The sequence below is a fragment of the Pteropus medius genome, unplaced genomic scaffold (genome assembly GCF_902729225.1).
Source record: "Pteropus medius unplaced genomic scaffold, Ma_sr-lr_union100, whole genome shotgun sequence".
Lineage (NCBI taxonomy): Eukaryota > Metazoa > Chordata > Mammalia > Chiroptera > Pteropodidae > Pteropus > Pteropus medius.
This window is the reverse complement of record NW_024351729.1, coordinates 8479376-8499095: the sequence shown is the minus strand read 5'-3', so window position 1 is coordinate 8499095 and position 19720 is coordinate 8479376. Positions and strand designations below refer to the sequence as shown.

Genomic DNA, 19720 nt, shown 5'->3' with positions numbered 1-19720 from the left:
TCCAAAGCACTAAGGTCTGACAGAGGTGATTTGTATTTTTCATAGAAACAATTTGAATTTTATCACATTGAGCACAGATATCTTTTTCTTTCTTTTAAAAAATATCTCTGACTTGTTTTTGTATTTGACTGGAAAGTAAGTGTATTGGTTCTTTTATAATTGAATAAGATTGATTTCCAAATTTTCTTATTATTCTCCATATTGAAATTGTATACTTTTATTGCATTTGTTTCAATTATTTTTATATGTAAGGAAAGGCAAAATTGATAGCTGATTAGGAAAATGCATTCATATCAAAACTCTTCAAATAGCAGTATTTTCAAAACATTTTTTTTGTTGTTAACAAAACTAGAAGTTTCTTTTGTCATAATCCAGAGATGCTAAGAGAGCAGCATGATAAATGTCTCTAAATGTTGTAGTAAAAGAAAATGACTTGCCTTCTGAGGCAGTGGAGAGTTTATGTTGTTTTGGACCCATTTCCCAAGCAGTGATCGAAAACAGATTACAATAACAATTATACAGTCAGAAGATGCAATATCCATTTCTACTTTAATTGAGTGAAAGAATAATAAAAACATCATTAAGAAAAATGAGGTGGACCTGTCACACCATGTACAAATTTTTAGTCTTGGAAAAGATGCAGAAAAACTGAAGTGCTTTTCACTTACTTTGTCGTGTTTATTAGCTAAAATCTGTTTTTGGGAGAGATCATCTGGTTCTTGTTCCTCCCTGGGACGTTCAGAGAGGATCCTTTGGGAGGTGATTGCTTGGAAGGCATTAAAAGTGCTCATTGATTTTGTCTTCATAGATAGTTTAAGAAGGGAAATGACATTTTCTTATATTCTACCTGAGATATAACTGCCTCCTCTCTTTTTTTTTTTCCACCTGTGTAAGTGGAAGTCTCTTGTTATCGAACTTTGCCAAGCAGGGGTTAGGTGTTCTGGGCCTGCTGTTCCTCTTCCTCTGGAAGTCATAACCAGGCTGAAGGGGAGGGAGAGAGTTGAAGGTGAATAATGAGCACCCTTATTTCTACTTGGCACACATGGGGCTATGAGCACCCCAAGTTTGCACATTTATGTATCACCCGACATTCACTCAGGTGACATAGACCCTCGACTGAGATGCATAGGCTCTTGCCTCTGTCTGCAATCACTGGCACCATTAAAATTGATAATCCTTCCCACTGCTGAGCCTCCAGCCCTCATTCCCCAGAGTGGAGCTTTCAGCAATTTGGAGCAAGGCAGCCGGCAGCAGCCCAAATCAGTGGCTAGTGTTCTTTTACTGTAGGCTGTATTTCTTACTCTGTTCATAGAAATCGTGATCTCCTGGAAGTTTGAGTAATGACAGTGGTGTTAGCTGAGGCAGTGGCGTTAACCCTGCTTATTGTGGACATAATAAAACCACAAATAACGTTGGCCATCAGAACAGCTGGAGCCCAAAGTTGGAGTCTGTTGACAAAGTTAGAGGACAATATTTCTATCATCTGTAGCTAAGAGTTTTCTTGGGGTTGATATTTAAAAATCTTTCTGAGGGTGGCAAAATGAAAGGAGTGAGATAGGTAGTAAACCCTTCCTGGTGGAGGTCTCAGTCCCAGAACTGTCTCAAGCATAAACCCCTTCAGAGTGGAATTTATATCTAACAGCTTAAAAGGCTTTAGAAAATCAGTTTAGAAAGTCTAGTTAATAGTGCTTTCATTAAAATACTTTTGTCAGCAAAGAGTTTTTCAATTTTAACATTTACATAACCTAAGAGCGTTGACGAATGCCATGAGCTTTAAGGGTCTATTAGCAGTTCTGTTTTTTTCTGGACTTTATAGTTTAAACCTAAACATTAATTCTGGGTGGAACTTGGCATAATATCTTTTTGCCTTGGAGGGAATTTTTGTTGTACAATAAAAAAAAGTTGTTTTTTTTTTTTTTTCATATAGTCACCTTCTCCATGTCTCCCCTCCTCTGAGTAAATAGCAGTTAAATAGTCAAGGTTTTAAAAGAGCTTATTTAATTCAAAAAAAGGAGTGATTATTTTAGGTGAATTTAACAATTTTCCATTAGTTCATATTGTAAACTAGTGCTTTTGATATTAACAGGAAAGATCTCTGAGGCTGATAATGCAATAAAAATATTTCTCTCTCTTCTACTAAAGTTATGTGGTAAAAATTTTTTTTTTATAAAATTATATTTGATGACCCTTGAAATTATAAATCAGTTACTTGTCTTCTTTATTAGAAACTGAGAGACATAAAAAATTCTTTGTTTTATGTCACCCGAAACTATAACATTGACTAGAAGGAAAGAAGTTGGGATTTCACTATTAAGTAATAAAATATGCGTTATTTTAGAAAACATACTTAAACTAGAATTCTTGAAATGATCTTTTCTACATATTGATACTATGTTAAAGTTAAATTATTATAGGAATCTGATTACGAGATAATTGTGAGATTAAGAAACAAGTGAAGAAACCCTGCAACGATAAATCATCATCATTTGAAAACTAGATGTTGAGAATACTAGTGAAGGTGCATGCCCTGAGAAAAGTTAAATGGAGGAGGGTGTGACTAAGCTGGGTACAGCTTTGTCTAACTTTCAGCTCATAAAGCTTCATTCAGACAAGATTTTGTCCCGTAGATTTGGCAGATGTGGTATTAGAAGACCAAACACCCTTTATTATTGAGGGCGTATGAGAGGAGCAAATTATTCTCTGAAAGGGAAGTTATTACACATTTAAGACCCAAGCAAAGGCACTTTACAAGGCTAAATAAGGTGAACCCGATTTTTTTTCTTTTCAAATGAATCTCCAGGTAACATTCAGCAAAACTAACTCTATTTACAGACCCATTCATACAGTAAGTTTGAGCCTTAAGCACGTTTTACAGCTAATTTATGAATCCCCCCCACTCCCCCAAAACTGGAGCTTAACATTGAAAGCCTGCCAATGCTGTTACAAATGAACATTAGTTCCCAAGAGATTTTCAGGAGAAAGAGAACTGTAGGAAAATGCCTCAACTTTTGTAAGACCCATTTTGCTGCACGTGTATTTTTTTGCTGCCATGGCAGAACTGCCTGGGGTCCCACCTGAATGTTCAAGATTGATACAGTACATTCTCCCATGGAAATATATAGAATTCCAATTAGCGCAGGGTCAGAATATAAATGTACCTCTTTTCACACTGTTCCAAGTGGTTAGTGGAAAACAAGCTGCAAAGTAATTCCTTTGGCCCCCCAATAAAAAGATTTATAGCAAAATAATTCTCAGCTCCATAATGGTACTGTTGTAGGTTTGTGTTTGATATTTATAAGACTGAAATACAGTCCATGTACCCAAACTAAGCATTTATTGTAAACAAGTTAACTGCCAAGATCTTATATTCTGTCAAACATAATTATATTGAAGATTGATGCATAGGTTGAAAGTGAGTTTGAGGGAGACAGTTCTTTTTAACCAAGGAAAGCTTCTGAGATGCAGCTTTTTTCTTCCTTTGATGTGACTCAGTGAAGTCGTCTTGCTCACAGCCAGCTTCTCCTGTATATAATAAACACAGGCTTGCTCTTTGAAAACATATCTGTTTGTCAATCCTACTTCTATTAAAATAAAGAAATGAATTTATATTCATGGAAACTGTTAGGTGTAGTTTCTTTTATCATCTTTATCTAAATCTGGGCAGCGATGATGCTAAGATAAAATAGCATTTCTCACCATGACAGGCAAGGCCTCCTTAGCCACACTGAAGTTCACACACAAACGTAAACTTGACCTCTAAGTTAACCCCAAAAGGAACACCTTTCTCCTTTTATTTGGAGTTTAAAAAGATGTCTTTGACTTATCTTTCTGTTATTTTGTGTTGAGTTTGTGAGATTAGAACTATTTTGAAACTGTCGCCTATTTGGGGACGGGGAGAAACTGCACTGATATGCCTCGTTTTGTGGCTCAGAAATTATTTTAGAGTTAAAGAACTTATGAATTGAGAGACTATTAGAGGAGTGAAATCTTTCTGAACCTGAGATGTTTCATATTTGGGATTACCCGAATTTAAAATGGTGTGGTACTTTTCCAATATTTGGTTTATTTGTTTATTTTTGCTCTTTTTTTTTTTTTTTTGCTTTAAGGAAGGTAGAAATTCTACCTTTAGCTGGGTGGTATCCTTTGGATAGTACATATCGAGGATGAAAATAAGATTTTCAGTGGATTTATATGCAGCGGCTTAAGTGGTTTCTTAGTTTTTTTATGTTAATATTTTCTTTTGGAAATTATATAAATTATAAAGAGGCTGTCTTAGAATCATAAAGTGAAAAAATACACTAGTGTTCTGTGTTCTATTTTTCTTATTTAAGTAATTGCTATAAATTACACAGGTACATATATACTTAAAATATCTTGTTTGAGAAGTAGTCCATCAGTGGGGACCCGAGTTTTCCATCTGCCTGCTGGGTTTTATTAACTTCATCTCAGTCACAATAATCATATCCTATGTATTGCAGTCCACAGATTTCAGTATCCCCTTAGGGAACTGCAGAATACACACTACGATTTTCACTTTCTTGCTCTTTCCTCCTATTCTTTCGTTTTTCTCCTCCCGGTGTTAGCCCTTTCAAGAGCTTGGTTTCTATTACATCCCTGTGGAGGCATTTGTTGGGTACAAGAATGAGAGTGGCTTTTAGTAGTTGGGAAAGGATGGTGATGGCCTGTCTAAGTTTGGCTTCTTGAAATCTGCATTCATTTCACAGTGACGATTTTGATACATCTATGAAATGTCCATACACGTTTTGCTGTTTGAATCCTAAACATAGACAGTAGGGTTTCCTTTTGTAAGAGAGAAAGCTTTTTATTTTTCACTATAAAAACTTTACCTTTTCAGGGTTTTATTTGATAAAAATCTCTCCACTCTAGTATGATTTCCTTTGGGGCTTTGCACCAGTGTTTGATCTCAATTTTTAATAATTTTGGTGAGTTAAACTCCCCAAAGAAAACATGCTTGTGCTGTGAAATATTCCCACTAGAAATCTGAGCAGTCTTGTCTTATTGAGAGCCGAGTGCTTGATTCCTTTATTAATTCCTTGCTGGAGAACCTTAGTACAGTTAACTTTTCTTTAACACTACACTGGAGGAATTAATCAAGGGTTTTAAAATTTTAATTGTTAAAGTAGATAAAATAACATTTAGGTAGAGATCAAAACCTGAGGTGATGAAGCAAATGTAAGCATAAAAAGTTTTTACTGACTCCTTCTGGGGACTCTGATTTGCAAATTACTTTTCCAGGGAGAATAATGAGAATGAGGGGAGTGGAAAATACATCTCCATTTAAATACTATTTAAAAAATTATCCTCTCAGAAACCTCCAAAATAAATTTTTTCTCAACAGAGGACAGAAATCCTCATATTAATGAATTACGGTATAGCTAATTTAATGTGCTATCAAGTCTCAAGGCTTATTAATATATGCATTTCTAACCCACCGTGAAAAGAACGTCAAGAATTTAGTGTTCAACTAGGAGATTCTTAAACAAGATGCCATATGTTTGAACTCTTCTGTGATATACAAACTTGCATATTCTACTCTTTTCCATTTTTAAAAAATTTGAATCTGGGATCGGTAAACATTTTGTTTTTTTTTTTTGTTTTTCTCTGTGGCTACTTAGTTTAGGAAAGACACTGTAGCCCTTCAAGGCTGGACATGGCTAGTACTTTGGATAAGACCCCCGAGGTTCCAGGATGTGTACAGTCACGGGACATAGTGCTGCTGGTCACTTAAGTTGTGTACTTATCGACTGTGATGCCTTCCTGGTGATAAACCAACAGTTTTTGTCAACAGTGTTCCTGTACAGCCAGCCTTGTGGTCTGATGCGCTTTCCCCAGAGAGCATGGAACGAGCTCCTGAATCCACTTGTGTGGATCGTTTCCTAGAAAGATTTCCTTGTCTGCTAATGCTGAGGGCAGTACAGTAGGGCCAAAGTGATATAGACAAGTTAGGCTGCTTGGGAAAAAACCAGAACCGACTCTGCCTGTTAATGGTGCTTATTAATGTCTAGCTGGAATTAGCTCTTTATTAAACTGAGCCAACATTTATTTTAGGCTGGCTAAAGGTCCAACTTAGGGGTGGGAAGAGGAGTAGGTGACTGAAGAAGACCTCCCTAAGTCCAGCCCACTTTGGAGAAGGAAAAGGCAGCCCTCTCATTCACTCTGATGGATATTTCTGACATCAGGAAGTTCAGTTCCTTGGGTCAGGCTTGCTATGGCCAAGTTCCCAGGTGTAGCTTAGGCTTTTTTGTTTAGATAAGTAGCCACACTGTGCCTCCTGTGTACTGTGAAATCCTGTTTTGCAAACTACCAGGCCAGCTTGATTCTGCCACCACATTTCTGTAACTGAAAAGTATTGAAAGACCTGGAATTTATCCTTCAGACTTTAGATCTGACTTTAGGTTGAATTGTGACCTCTCAATTTGGGGACATGTCTGGAATCAGAGGTCTGGAATACCAGATCCATTTTCCTTCTCTACCACTTTAAGCCCAATTTGAGCCTTTTGGGTAATAAGTGTGAGAGGGCCGGAGTTCACCTGGCTAACCCCACTCCTGGCCTATTTTTGTTCTTATCTTCCAAAGTTAAGATCTGTCTCAGGGGCTGCCAAGTAGCTTCTGGTTTTACTAGAGAGAATTAGGAGAATAAAATATTTCTTGAAGATAATCTTATCCCCTTTGCATTCTACCTCCCCACCAGGGGAGAGGCATCAAGGAGCTTTATTGTTAAAACTTTAGTTGGAAGTCTAATGCTAAGATACAAGCAACTAGATCAAGGATGAACATGAAATAGAGTTTTTGCAGGTTTGACTCAGCTTGTCCCTTAGAGTAATTATTAAGCAAATTTGCCTTGTCTTTAATTTTACGGTTGACTCTGTTTCTGTGCCTGTGAACAACCCAGGTCTTTGGCTGTCCCATCTCTGTCTCTGCTCCTGCTTCCTCTTCAGTAACAGTTAAAAACAAAACAAGCAACAAAAGCAAATGAATTAATCGTTTAGAAAATCTGTAGTTCCCAGGCAAAGGACAGAAAGGAATTTTGGAAAGTGGAGCAATTTAGAGGAGCCTAGAGGATCTCTGGTCCATCTATGGGTGGTCCCCTTGCCCCCCACCCCCAAAGTTTTTGTTGTACTCTTATCTTAAGACTGGTGAGAACATGTCTTTATTTCATTACCTGAAATTCTTTCCATTAGAAGTTAATGTGGGATACAATGTGTTTCTTTTACAATGAAAATATATTTATGGAGATTAAGGCACTACTAAACCATCGCAATAGCAAAGTTTAGCATCTTTTTATCTCTTTGGAATTTTTGAGCTTAGCCCCTGGGGGAATGGGTGGCTTGAGTGGAATGGTGGAATGTGGAGCCTCTGGCTACTGTAGCTCAGGAGAGGACAGCAGGGACAGAAAAGAGTAGGAAAAGATACATTTGATACATTTTGGAATTTTGCCTGGGACTCCAAGGAGGAGATGAGGGACCCCTTATTCTTCCTTTCTGTTTCTAGTTGCAATTCATGGTGCTCAAACTTGTCTTTGTTGTTTTAGGGTAAAAGGAAGTGTCTAGAGGTTAATATTAGCAAGTTATTTCTCTTCTCGTCTGTGTGACTGTGTCTCTGTGCACACACAAACACGTGCATGTAAGAGGGAGGGAGGGAGGGAGAGAAAATAAGGTTATAGAGCAGGTAAGTGTAGGGCAAGTAAATGGTTGTGTTTTTCTTGTAATTTTGCAATAAAGTAGTTGCCACCACTCCCTCCTTTCTCTTGCAGTCCTCTGGGAGACCCTGTATTATTCACTCTGCTCAGTTTATGTAGTAGAATTGGTTTCAGTGTTTTAGGAGTTCTATGATTTATTGATTGTGGTGGTTGCTGAGTGTGGAGCTTTACTTCAGGTTTGGTTTTATATAAAAAACAGACACGAGAGTCTCTGCCCTAAAACCTTTGTAATCTTCAATTAGCCCTGAGACCCTCTCAGGGGATAGAACCAGATATACTGCCAGCCACAGGGGAGGGAGTAGGCCCTGTGGTTACCTTCCTTCTCCAAATAGATGGTTTCAGGAGCCCTTTGAAAGAGGGAGGAGAAAGGCTAGCCTCTTCTCATCTCAGACTGACTCCTGTCATTCAGGGGTTAGGTCCAAGAATGAGGGTGAACCCAGGATCCAAAGGGGCTGGGGAAGAGGTTGGAGCCCATGCTCATCCACATCAGCAGATGACCTATTATTTGAGCCTTTCTTTTGTCTGTGAGTGACTGAAGGTTAGGAATTGTGTTAGGTTCCATCTCTTTGCCTAACACAGTGCCTGGTGTGCGGTAGGCCCTCAAAAGGTGACTTCACTCGAAAGCAATGCAGCTCACTCATTGGACATAGCAAGTGTGAAGGACCCCTTACTAAAAGGCTAAGCCTCTAGATTTCTGTGAGCGTGGGTTTGGAAGTATTGTTTTTGACCCCCAAGAAAGCAGCACGCTTGGGGCTTAGGGCTGGCTAACCTGAGCTGCTCTTCCTTTGCCTTGCTGGGTTTATTGGGCATGTTAATTATTTTCCCATAGTTTCAGTTTCTTTATTTATTAAAGGGGAATAAGAATAGTCCTCTCACAAGTTAAATGTGGGGAGAAAACAAAGGTACGCAGGTATGTCCTAGGGTGTAATGAGTTAAGAGGCGCTATGCCAGATAGAGATTGTGTTGTGTCCTAACATTTGTGGAAGGCGGTGGAATCTAGTCCTCTAGACCCCTGGCTGCTGGGCCTTACTTCCTCTTCCATTGCTGAGAGTAGGCACCCAGAGCATTACAGAATACTTGTTCCTCCGGTCCCTTTCAGGCCAGTGTTGTGGCTTTTCCTGAAAACTCTAATTGTTTAAAATGAAGGGAAGGGGAAAAACGCCTTTCCCTTTTTAAAGAAGTTGGATTAATATAGTTAAGAATAAAATAATAGCCTACAATTTCCTTGATGATGCAGAGAAGAAATCACCTTAGATTTTGGAGTTTAACCAGGAGTATATCTGTCCTCAAGTCTCTTAAGATCTGGCTCACAGAGGAAAGATAACTGGGGGGCATTCAAGAAATGCTCAAGACAATCGCTCTATTGTCCTAGTTATCAGTTTTGGATGAATTTATCTTCTGTCAGAAAAACCATTGTATATGTTGTTTGGCAGATTGCTTAGAGCAGCTCTGTCTGATAGAAAGAAATTGCGAGCCACGTGTAAAATTTTAAATTTTCTTGTAGCTTCGTTTTTTTAAAAAAAGTTAAAAAAACAGATGTAAATAATTTAACATTTTATTTCACTCAGCATATGCAAAATATTTCTGCATGCAGTTAATTAAAAAACATTCATTGTGTATTTATTTTTATTTCCTTTTAGGTATTAATTCATTGAACTCAAATGTGTATTTTATACTTACAGTACATCTCAGTTCAGGACTGGCCACATTTCAAGTGCTCAGTTGCCTCGTGTGGCTAGTGGTTGTATTGGGAAGGAAGCTTTAGAGTATAACGTATGGTGCTTTTAAAAACACTTTCACCTTTTTGCTCTGGGGCACATCGAACATTTTAAGCCATAATTATTTCTGTCTTATATAATCAGACCATTCAGTGATTATTAGTAACATTTTAATTCTGAAGAAGTGCTTTTTAGTAAGTATCATAAACATTGATTATGGGCCCTGAAAAAAATTATTGGCTTTTTTGTCCTTTGTAAAATGGTGCTCATAATGATTTTGAAAAAAAGAAAAACAAAATTAAGGGCTATCTCTTAGCAAACTTAACTATGTTACATTGTTTAATCCTTACAACAATCTTATGATGTAGATATTTACATTTTGCCTAGGAGGAATTTGAGCCTCAGAGAAGAGAGGTTAAATAAATGATCCAAGGTCACTTCCTCAGATAAGGAGAGATAGTGCCAGGATTTGATTCAAGAGTTGCCCACCTCGGGACATGAAACTAGTTACAACCACCTTTAACCATCTCTCTGCATGTTGGTATTCGTATGGCTGCGGTGGTGAAGATCAGCTTAACTCTTTATAATTATACACATTTCAGAAATGATATCATAATGAAAATGAAAATTTGAACATCGTAACTAATGACAGTTAGGAAAGTTCATTTTTCTAGTAGAGAGTCCCATGCTTATTTTGCCTCTATAACAGAATTCACCATTTATCTCAGCTGTCAGAACTCTTTAATTTTTTGCAAATGGCTAGGGTTCTGTGCCTGTCCTCTAGATTAAACTACCTGCTTACCTCTCACATTTGTAAAAGGCTTGCAATCAAAACGTTCAAAGTTCTCTACTTGATCATCTGGAAATGGGTCTGTGCTACAATAAAAGAAAAATAATGCCAAAAGCTCTAGATACAGGGCTAAAACAAGAGTTTTTTTTCTTGACTATTTCTAAATTTTGTTGTAAATGCATTTAAGTTTTACATTGCTTTTTTTTTATAGGAACGCATCTTTTAATTCTTCTCATTCTTATTTAGTTTTAAAAGTGCTTTCCAAGCACTCTCCCTCTCTTTTCATCCATTGTCACTTCTTTCTCTTCCTTCTTTCCTTCCTTCCTCCCTCCCTCCTTCCTTCCCTTCTCTTCCTTTCTCTCCTTCTTCTTTCTTTCCGTAACTTACAACAACTTTCTTTCTCTTTCTTTCTTTCTTTCTATAACTTTCTTTTAACTTTCTTTTTTTCTTTCTTTTCCTTTCTTTTCTTTTCTCTTCCCTTCCCTTCTTCCTTTTCTTTTCTTTTCTTTTTTCTTTTTTCTTTTCTGTTCTTCTTTTTTTTTCCCTCTCTTTTTGCCTAGAGAGAGTGAGATACCAGAAGGATAAATATCTTTTTTTTGGTATATATTTCTATTTATCCTTTTATAGTCCCCCCCCCAACCAGGGGATTTGCTATTTTTAAAGGCTTTTAAAATTTTCTCATTAATTTTCTTTTTCCCACACTTGACCTCAAGTTACTCTTGTCATTATCACTAGTAGTTGAATCTATTTTTCCTGGTTTCCTCTTGTTTTGTAAAAAGTGTATTTCATTGTAAAAATTTTATAATTTTTTAGAGTGATCAAATTCTAGTAAAAAGCTACTTTTTCCTAGGGATCGAATATAACCTGTTTGTGATATTCTTTGACCTCTCATATATATGGACTTTCAGAACAAATAATATTATCATATATTCTGGTTAATATTGTTTTATTTTATAAGTGACCTCAAACTTTTTTTCTCCTTTTTTAAAAAGTAGGTGGTGCTTATGAGGGATGAGTGCTTGCTTTGACAGTATGGCATTATTGTTATGTCAGATAACAATTGCTTCTTTCAATCACCGCTTAAAATGTTTAGGAAATAGTTCAGTAATTGACACCTTTAAAACATAAATTACTACATGGTATAGACCCCTGTGCTTTAATACTGTATTTCCTATCTAACACATTGAACTTTTAAAAAAAAAAAATTAATAGGGTCTTCATCTTTTCTATCGACCATACACGAGGATTTATGGTTCTTAAGTAATGGATACATAATAGCTTATGGAGCAACTAGATTCATTTAAAGGTCTTATCTGTAATTCCCTGATGTGTGACACTCAGGTGTTGACACTAGGAACTGCACATGGATTTTTAGCATTGAAACTTATGTACACACAGGTATTAGTGGTGAAGTAGCTTATGGCACCACTGACTACATGGCCCTATGTGTGCATATATTTAAATCATTAAAAGTAGAAATCCACCTGCTTCCTCGAACAAAGATTATATACCAGTACGTAAGAGTTAAAAGGTCTAAACGGAGGCTATTCTCTGCTGGTAAGAACTCTCAGAAATGGGTCCTATAAAACATCATTATGCTCGCATAGGAAGATTTTACAGCACCTGCAACTGCACTGAGGACAGGAGCCACATCAGACTTATTTTCACTTGTATCCCTGACACCATGGGGGATACCTGGCACACAGTAGGTGTTTAGGGAATAAAAATTGAATAAATGAATGATCACAGAGATAATTTGGAGGAAATCTAATTTTTATTATTCATCTCAGGTCTTAACATACATTTGGGAATAAACTGGGCATAAATAAATAAGCATTTGATATGCCAATACTATTACAGTTAAAATACTTATTTCGCAAGGCACCATGTGGGCAGGCTAAATTTTCCTTTTGTCTAAAACAATCAATCTGCTCCACTGTTGTTTCCTATTTTCCATAAATCTATACCATGGATATTGTATTTGCTATAGTTAATGATGCTGCTTTGTTGTTCTGAAGAGTAAACACTGAGTTAATAGTTGTCCCAGGTATGGAATGATATGACTTGTTTGACTATTTTGCAGGCTTAATAATAATTACCATGATCTTTAATGATAATTCTTAATGAGTATTATTATTGTTAATAATGATTATATTTAATAATGACACCCAATACTTATTATCTTTAATAATAATAATTAGCACATGGGAACCAGTTGTACCATTGTATTATCTTTAGAACAAAAATCTAAATCTGTGACCTGGTAGTTTGCAGACTGTCTGCTCCCACTCTTTGCTTTTCAGGTCAGAGTGAGTCAGGCTTCTAGGGACCAACCAACAGGGAAGGGCTTCTAGAATAACTCCTATGCATTCTGTACTAAAGGCTGTACTCACATATGCAATTTTACACAGAGGTCTGATTTTTATGGAAAAGTGCCTTCACAGTGACCATCTCTTTGCCTAGCCATCCATCCTTCATAACTTTTGATTTTTCTTGCACAAAGAGAAGACCTAGAGCAGATCCTTATTCCATAACATACTAATTGTATGAATTACATACGACAGAGTCCATATTTATTACTTGTATGTTAGTAAAACTTTGATCTTCTTATGCTGTGGCTATGTTTAGATTTAAATGCCTGTGTGACTTTTTTTTTTTTTAAAGTTTATAAAAAATCTTTGGCAAATTAAACATTTTTTAGCATTTCACACTTTGATACAAAGCAGAGAAATATTTCAGTGACAACAGATTTCAACAGATTTTCAACTAGACTAGTTTACTTTATTCTTTAGGGTAGTTTACTTCTTTTCTCTGAAAACATAAGAAGAGATAATCCCTCCAGTGGTAACATGTTGATGTATAAAATAATAATTAAAAAAGACAAAGTTTTATGTTTGTTATATATTATAAGTTAAACAGCAATTAGGACTTTCATGAACAGAGTATTTTCAGGCTAACTGATGACTACTTATTCATCAGGATTTAGAAAAATAAAAGATATAAGCGACCTCTTTTAAATACTTATTGACTTTCTTGTACATATTCACATAATAGCTTAGGCTCTGAAATCAAATCTGTGTTCCTATGAGGTAATTTATAACATTTCCAGACAAAAGCAGTTCTGATCTGAAAATACTAGTCCTCATGAAGTTAATGATAAAGCCATAGTAGTGAAGGGTGCAAGTGTCTAGAAGGTCACCTTAACCCCACTTGTGTGTCAACTGTGAACTTGAGGTCTCTCAGTCAGGGCATCTCTGATTGGTACACTCCACTTTTTAATGACTAGAATCCGAGGGCTTTTGCCAAGGCCCAGGGCAATTCTGCTGTAGTCTGATGGTAATAATGGCGTGTGTGTGTGGTGGGGGGAGGAATCCACAGTTTTCCCATTAGCTCCATCTGACTGAGAAGCTTGTTTAATCTGAACCACTGTCGATCACAGATGAGTGACGTTTATAACTGTCTCTTCCCTTCTCATCATGGTGACTGAGATTTGCTTTGTAATGTTTGTGTTTTGCTCTTGGATTTTGTCCCTCCAGGTTTGATGATTCCTGTCTTTTGTGTGGTGGAGCAGTTGGACGGCTCTCTTGAATATGACAACAGAGAAGAACACGCTGAGTTCGTCCTGGTTCGAAAAGATGTGCTTTTTAGCCAGCTGGTGGAGACCGCGCTCCTAGCCCTGGGGTACTCCCACAGCTCCGCAGCTCAGGCACAAGGTATTAATGCATCTCCCTTCTCCTCTTCACTTTTTTCCTGTGTCATGATCTGAGGAAGAATGTGCTCCCTGAAATAATTCTCCAAACCAAGGTTGGTGGAGAGTGATCAGAGTTAGCATCTTTCCCACTGAGCGGCAACATGTTTTTTTGCAGAGTCTTGTTTTCTGGTTGCTTTGGGCATGGGAAACATTTGAGGAGCACCTCTAGAGCCACCAAAATCAACTTGCATCTCAAAGCGATCATCACAGTTTTTTTTTTTCCATTGCTAACTCTCTTATTTTCTTTAAATCCCCAAATTGATATTTTTAGAGCCAGTGCTGAGGTATTTAACTCCTGACTTACTGAACTTTAATACATGACTTATAAGCATTCGGTTTTAAAAATATATTTACTGCAATTTTTGCACTTTACAATCAGCTTTTAATTAAATGGAAAAAAATAAGTTCATCTTACTGTAGTTTTGTGTCTTTGAAAACAGCGTTGTAGTTTTGATATAGTCCATTCATTAAAAAAACTCAGTGTCTTTGTGATCAAGTCCTCTTACCTATTTAATCAAATATTTAAATTGCATTATTATTTCATTTTATATTATACAGCACTGGGGAGCCCATTGTGAGCTTGTGTTGCTTCATTTTGAATCATAGCTCACTGTTTTTTCATGCCGAAGAATTGACAAATAACAACAAAAATACCTCCCATATTTTGAAGAATGTAAAAAAATTTTTTTGACCCAGAGAATAATTATTATTGTTTTTCAGCTGAAATGGTTGAATTGTATAGTTTATGATAATGGTTAGAATTAAAGGAGAGAAAAATGTGACTTCCAGGTTTTGTTTTACATATTAATTTCCTATGTTTATTCTTATAAATTATCATCTTTACTTAACATTTGTGTCTGTGCCAAGAATCTTTGCTGTGTTTTTTTTATGAATTCTTCTTCATATAATTCCTGAGAACAATCAGAGCATCTTTTTATTCAGATAAGGAAACTTGAGAGATTAAGCAATTTATTCACAGTTACAAATACGGTGACCAAGAACATGAGATTTAAATTCCCAAGCTCTCGACTCTGATTCTGTAAGCAGATCATTGCTCTTTAAAAAATGCTCTAATTAAGTATTTAAGTTAATCTTAGTTCTACCAAAAAAAGCAACCCATCTGAAACCAGGAGATCAAGAATGTTTTCCCAGGGCAGGTAGTACTTCCTGTATTATTGTGAGTCCAAGTAAATTCTGAACCAGAGCGCTTGGCCTGTCCAGTGCCATAATACAGCTGAATCATAGAGTCCACTGCTTTCAAAGCAGTGTAATAAAGGATGATTCATTTCCTTTCTCTGACGACTTTCCTTCTTGTGTGAGGAACTCAAGATTTGATCTTAAGCAAATTGCATACTGGCACCATTGCTTTTATTTCATGCTATGTGCCTAAATGAAATAAAAGAATCCCCCCTCCTTCCACCCCATAAACTTTTCATGCCATTTTAGGGATATTTTTCTCTGAATGTAAAGGTCATTGTATCCCACTGCTTGCATCCTGGTGTGCCAGCTTCCTGTTTGACAGCGCTATCCATCTCAGTTAGCACGGCTGCTCAACGCGCCGTGAGCTCACATGTGGAGCACAGAGCACTAAGTGGCCAAGATTTGATTCTTGGCACAGACTCAGGGAAGGGACTCTCAGGAAATTTGCACTAGGGAGCCACACTGTTCCATTTAGTGATGTGAACCGAGAGTTCTGCACACCCAGGTGAGATACACTAGCAAGAAATATCATCTACGGCGGAGGATTAAACAGTGGAAAAGTCAAAAGCAAATATTTGCTTCCCCAAAGTTTTTGAAACCATGAATAAAAAGCACTAAATACTACGATTTTTAAAAGTTGAATCAATATTTTGAAGGGCCTCTAGGTCACAGATATACTTTATTTTGTGGGTAAGCAAAGGTTTTATCACTTGATCCTCTACTGTAATCTCACAGAGAGAAACAAAAATCACAGTTTATTTTGTTTTAAGTTAGGCTACTGATCTCTGATTTGGATAAATAGAGAAACTTAAAATTGTTTGTTTGGATCTTTGTTGTTCAGGTCATCAAACATGTATGGGTTGCTGCATGTTTATTATAGAACAAATAGAATGCGTGATGAGACAGGTGGTTCATATGCTGGGAAAACAGCGGAGTGGGAGAAAGCTAGAAAAGGAGGTAGCATAAGATACGACTACATATTCGAGGCCTGAGGTTTCGTGTGTATAGTTTTATTTTGTTTTGGTTTGGTTTAGTTTGTTTGTTCAGTGTTTAGGTTAATTCTCCCAAGATGGAGAAGTCACTGGCAAATCCATTCGTAGCAGAGAAAATGAGTGTTCCTGAATCTCTTTTTCTTCTGCTGGAAAATTCAGGCAGAACTAAACTGCAAGGAGAGCAGGTTGCTTGAGCCTATTTTAAAGACTGAGGGTCTTGAAACATGATTTTTCATTTTGACATGACCAGAAAAGAGTTTCAATAATCAAATTAGAATAGTATTCAGATTGCCTTTAAAAGAGAAAATACATTGGCATTGTCATTATTTTGGAATGATACTCAAGTCCCAATGACAAGGCCATGTACCTATGTTCTCTGGGATAGTCAACTTCTTTTTGTGAGAAGGCATTAGCTTCAGGTGAGCTGAAGAGATTTTATAAATAAAGAGTACTTGCCTCTAAAGAATGACAGAAATTCCACTAAAATGGAGTTCAGGAACTTCCAAGTCCCTAACCCTCCTTTCTAATAGTAACCTTCTTTATTCCGAACTGGATATTGGGACCCAAGAAAGTTTAAGGGCACAAGATACTGTCATAAATTATGGGTACCATACTTCCAACTGACCCAGACCCTGCATTTCCTAGCACACATACCATTAACTCTTTGATTCTCAAGGATGTGAGATGCGGGATTCATCTGATCTGCCGTTTTGCATATGCAGAAAGCTGGAAGGTGGCAGGCTCTTTGCTTTTCCCAGAATAGGTAGGCTAAGAGCTAATGAACAGCAAGCACATGTTACATTACATGGTGGACAAGTCCATGTCTCCGAATCAAAAGTTTTCTAATCTTTTGAAAGAGGAGCATTAATCTAGAGTATTGCTATGCAGTAAACCTTACCCCGCTTTCCAAATTAAACTCATCACTCCCTTTATTTTTCTTCCTTCTTTCCTTTTCATCCTTTCAGTTCTGCCCCATAAGGCTTTTGGTAGTAGCCATGGACCTCTCCACATTATCCAGAGAGTTCTTTTATCCAACTGATTAAGTAACTATTTGTACTTGCCAAAGTGGACAGTGAACTTTGGGGGTTGGTAGTGATGGCAATGTGATTCCTCACTGTGCACATTTGATTTAATTTGTAAGTGGGCATTTTCTCTCTCCTGCTTTCTGTAAAATTTTAAGTAACTTTTAAAATTTATTTTTGATCAGCAAATTTAATGAAAAATAAATATGCCAAACAGTAAATAAGCAAAAATCCTTTCTGGGTGGTTATTTTTGGGATCATGAGTATATAAAATTATGGGTTCAAGAGGAGGTATATTAATCACCATTATTTCTTATTTATGTTGGAATAATTAAATTTATAGAGTGTTTAAGATATTTTAAAAAGCAATAAAGAATAGTTTTAATACAGTATTATGTGAATCAAGCAGCATGCCATATACAGTCTCAATCATATAAAATTCCACATATATGCATAGGAAAAAGACAAAGGAAACATATTAATATGTCAACAGAGTGGGTGGTAGGATTATTTCTTCCTTGTCTAATCAGAAAAAAAATATATAAGTATAAAATTCTACTTCCTCCATGAATTCTTCTCTGAAAAAGTAGGAAGTTATTTCTACCTTGTTCCCCAATTTTGATAAGCAGTTCACATTGTCTTTAATTTACTTATGTGTGAAAACTTGTACGTGGAACAGATATATTTCTGTTGTTTTTTTCTGCTTGAGATTTATAAAAGTATTAATAGATCATTGGTGAGCCTCTGTGAGGTATAAACCAAGGGATTTCTTAGAATCTTAATACTGCTAGGTAACATTGATTGAGCAATTACTATATGTCAGGCACTATTCTAAGAGATTTACATGAACTAACTCATTTAATTCTCACAATGGCTCTTTGAAGTAAGCTATGTTTCCTATTTTGAGGAAACTGAGGCAAATAAAGAGGGGGAAGTAACTTTTGCAGGAGCAACAGAGCTAGAGGGTAGAAGAGCTGAGATCTGAAGCCCAGAGACCCACAGAGTCAGGGTCCTTAACCACAGGGCTGTCCTGTGATAGCCTTGATCACTGTGAGTTTAGAGTTGGGATAGGAGTCAATTCTTCTTTAATACTTGTGCTTTACTTTTAAAGGCAGGACTTTTTGTATATGTGCTGCCAAAGCGAGCACAAGGTAGGACTTTTTGGATTAGGTGCTTATGAAATACATAATAATTATACTTATTTGCTAACAATTATGTATTCAATAATGATGTTATATATATTTAATTTCCATGATAAAATATATAGAGATACTTTTTCTGGGTACAAGACAGACTTCATTAAAAACAAACGAGCAAACAGAAAAACAAACCTCACAGAATTATTGTCTTTTGAAGCCAACTCTTAAAACTATAGTAGGGTCTATAGTAGGTTGAATAATTCCAATATACAATTCTTGCTTACAAGGCCAAAGTTATTCCTGTTATGAAAATAAAGCATATTCCTCAGCATTTATGCTCTTTAAAATAATTAATGCAGCAGTATTAGATGCCTACCATGCACCAGTCACAATTCTAGGTCCAGGTGATAAACAAATGAAAAAAAATCTTGTTTTCATGGTGCTTACATGGCACTTGTGATAGACATTCAGTTGATATCAGAAGAATGAATAAATTAACTTGAAGATATTGTTTATTACCCTGGAGAAATAGTATATGCATTCCTAAAAAGTGCTGGTTTACTTTCTTCGATAATTAGATTTGGACTCAGGAACTGGAAAGTATTTTGTTCCCTTATAACAGTGATATATATATATATAGCACAATGTGAAGTCTACATTAAATAAATGTTTGTTGACTGGATGAAAATAGTTTTTAAGGTTCATTTTTACTGAACTTTATCCATGAAAAATTGTTTTCATGCATTACTGTGAAGTTGCCTCCTATTCATGAATTAGCTATTTTTATCAGAAGTGAAATATAATTTAACTTATTGGTCAGCTATTGCCATTTCCATATTATTCTATGTCATCATTTCATAGTCAACGATGTTTTGGCTATGCTCATGGTGCGAAACACTCCAATAATAACTTTTGGAATCATAGGAGGTAGTTTTTCAAAAGGTACTTATGAGATTTCTGGGGTCCAAATTCTTCTGACCAAAACTTAGAGATATTTTGTCGGTGTCTGTCTATCTGAACCTCATCTGTTAGAACGTATTGTATGTAGAGAGAATAATGTCAGTCTATGAACTAGAAACAATGATAAGACTACATAGAATAAGATTTAAAACCAAAATAGTAAGTATATTTATATGAAAAAGGAATAGGTTAGGTTTTTTTATTATTTGTTTATTATTTTATATATGTTATTCATTTATTGTTATTATATACTTTCCAGTGGACTAGCTCTTTATAACATACTGTTGGGAAGAACTTTACATAGAAGCTACTTTTAAGGTAAATTTTATCATTAGAAATAAATACACTTTCATTTTAAACTGTTTAGCACTTGAAATACTCTGTTCTTAAATTAATTCTCTAAAATGTTTTACTATGGAAACATGCAA

The 19720-nt window shown here is 36.2% G+C and overlaps 1 protein-coding gene across 3 annotated transcripts in view; it reads left to right on the top strand.

Annotated features, from left to right (window-relative positions):
• Nucleotides 1-19720, top strand: part of SATB2 (SATB homeobox 2) — a 182543-nt gene that overhangs the window by 12452 nt on the left and 150371 nt on the right. For all 3 annotated transcript variants that reach the window (XM_039844348.1, XM_039844347.1, XM_039844346.1), the window contains one exon: nt 13765-13941. In XM_039844348.1, coding sequence (XP_039700282.1) covers nt 13765-13941 — 177 coding nt within the window. The remainder of the gene's footprint in view (nt 1-13764; nt 13942-19720) is intronic.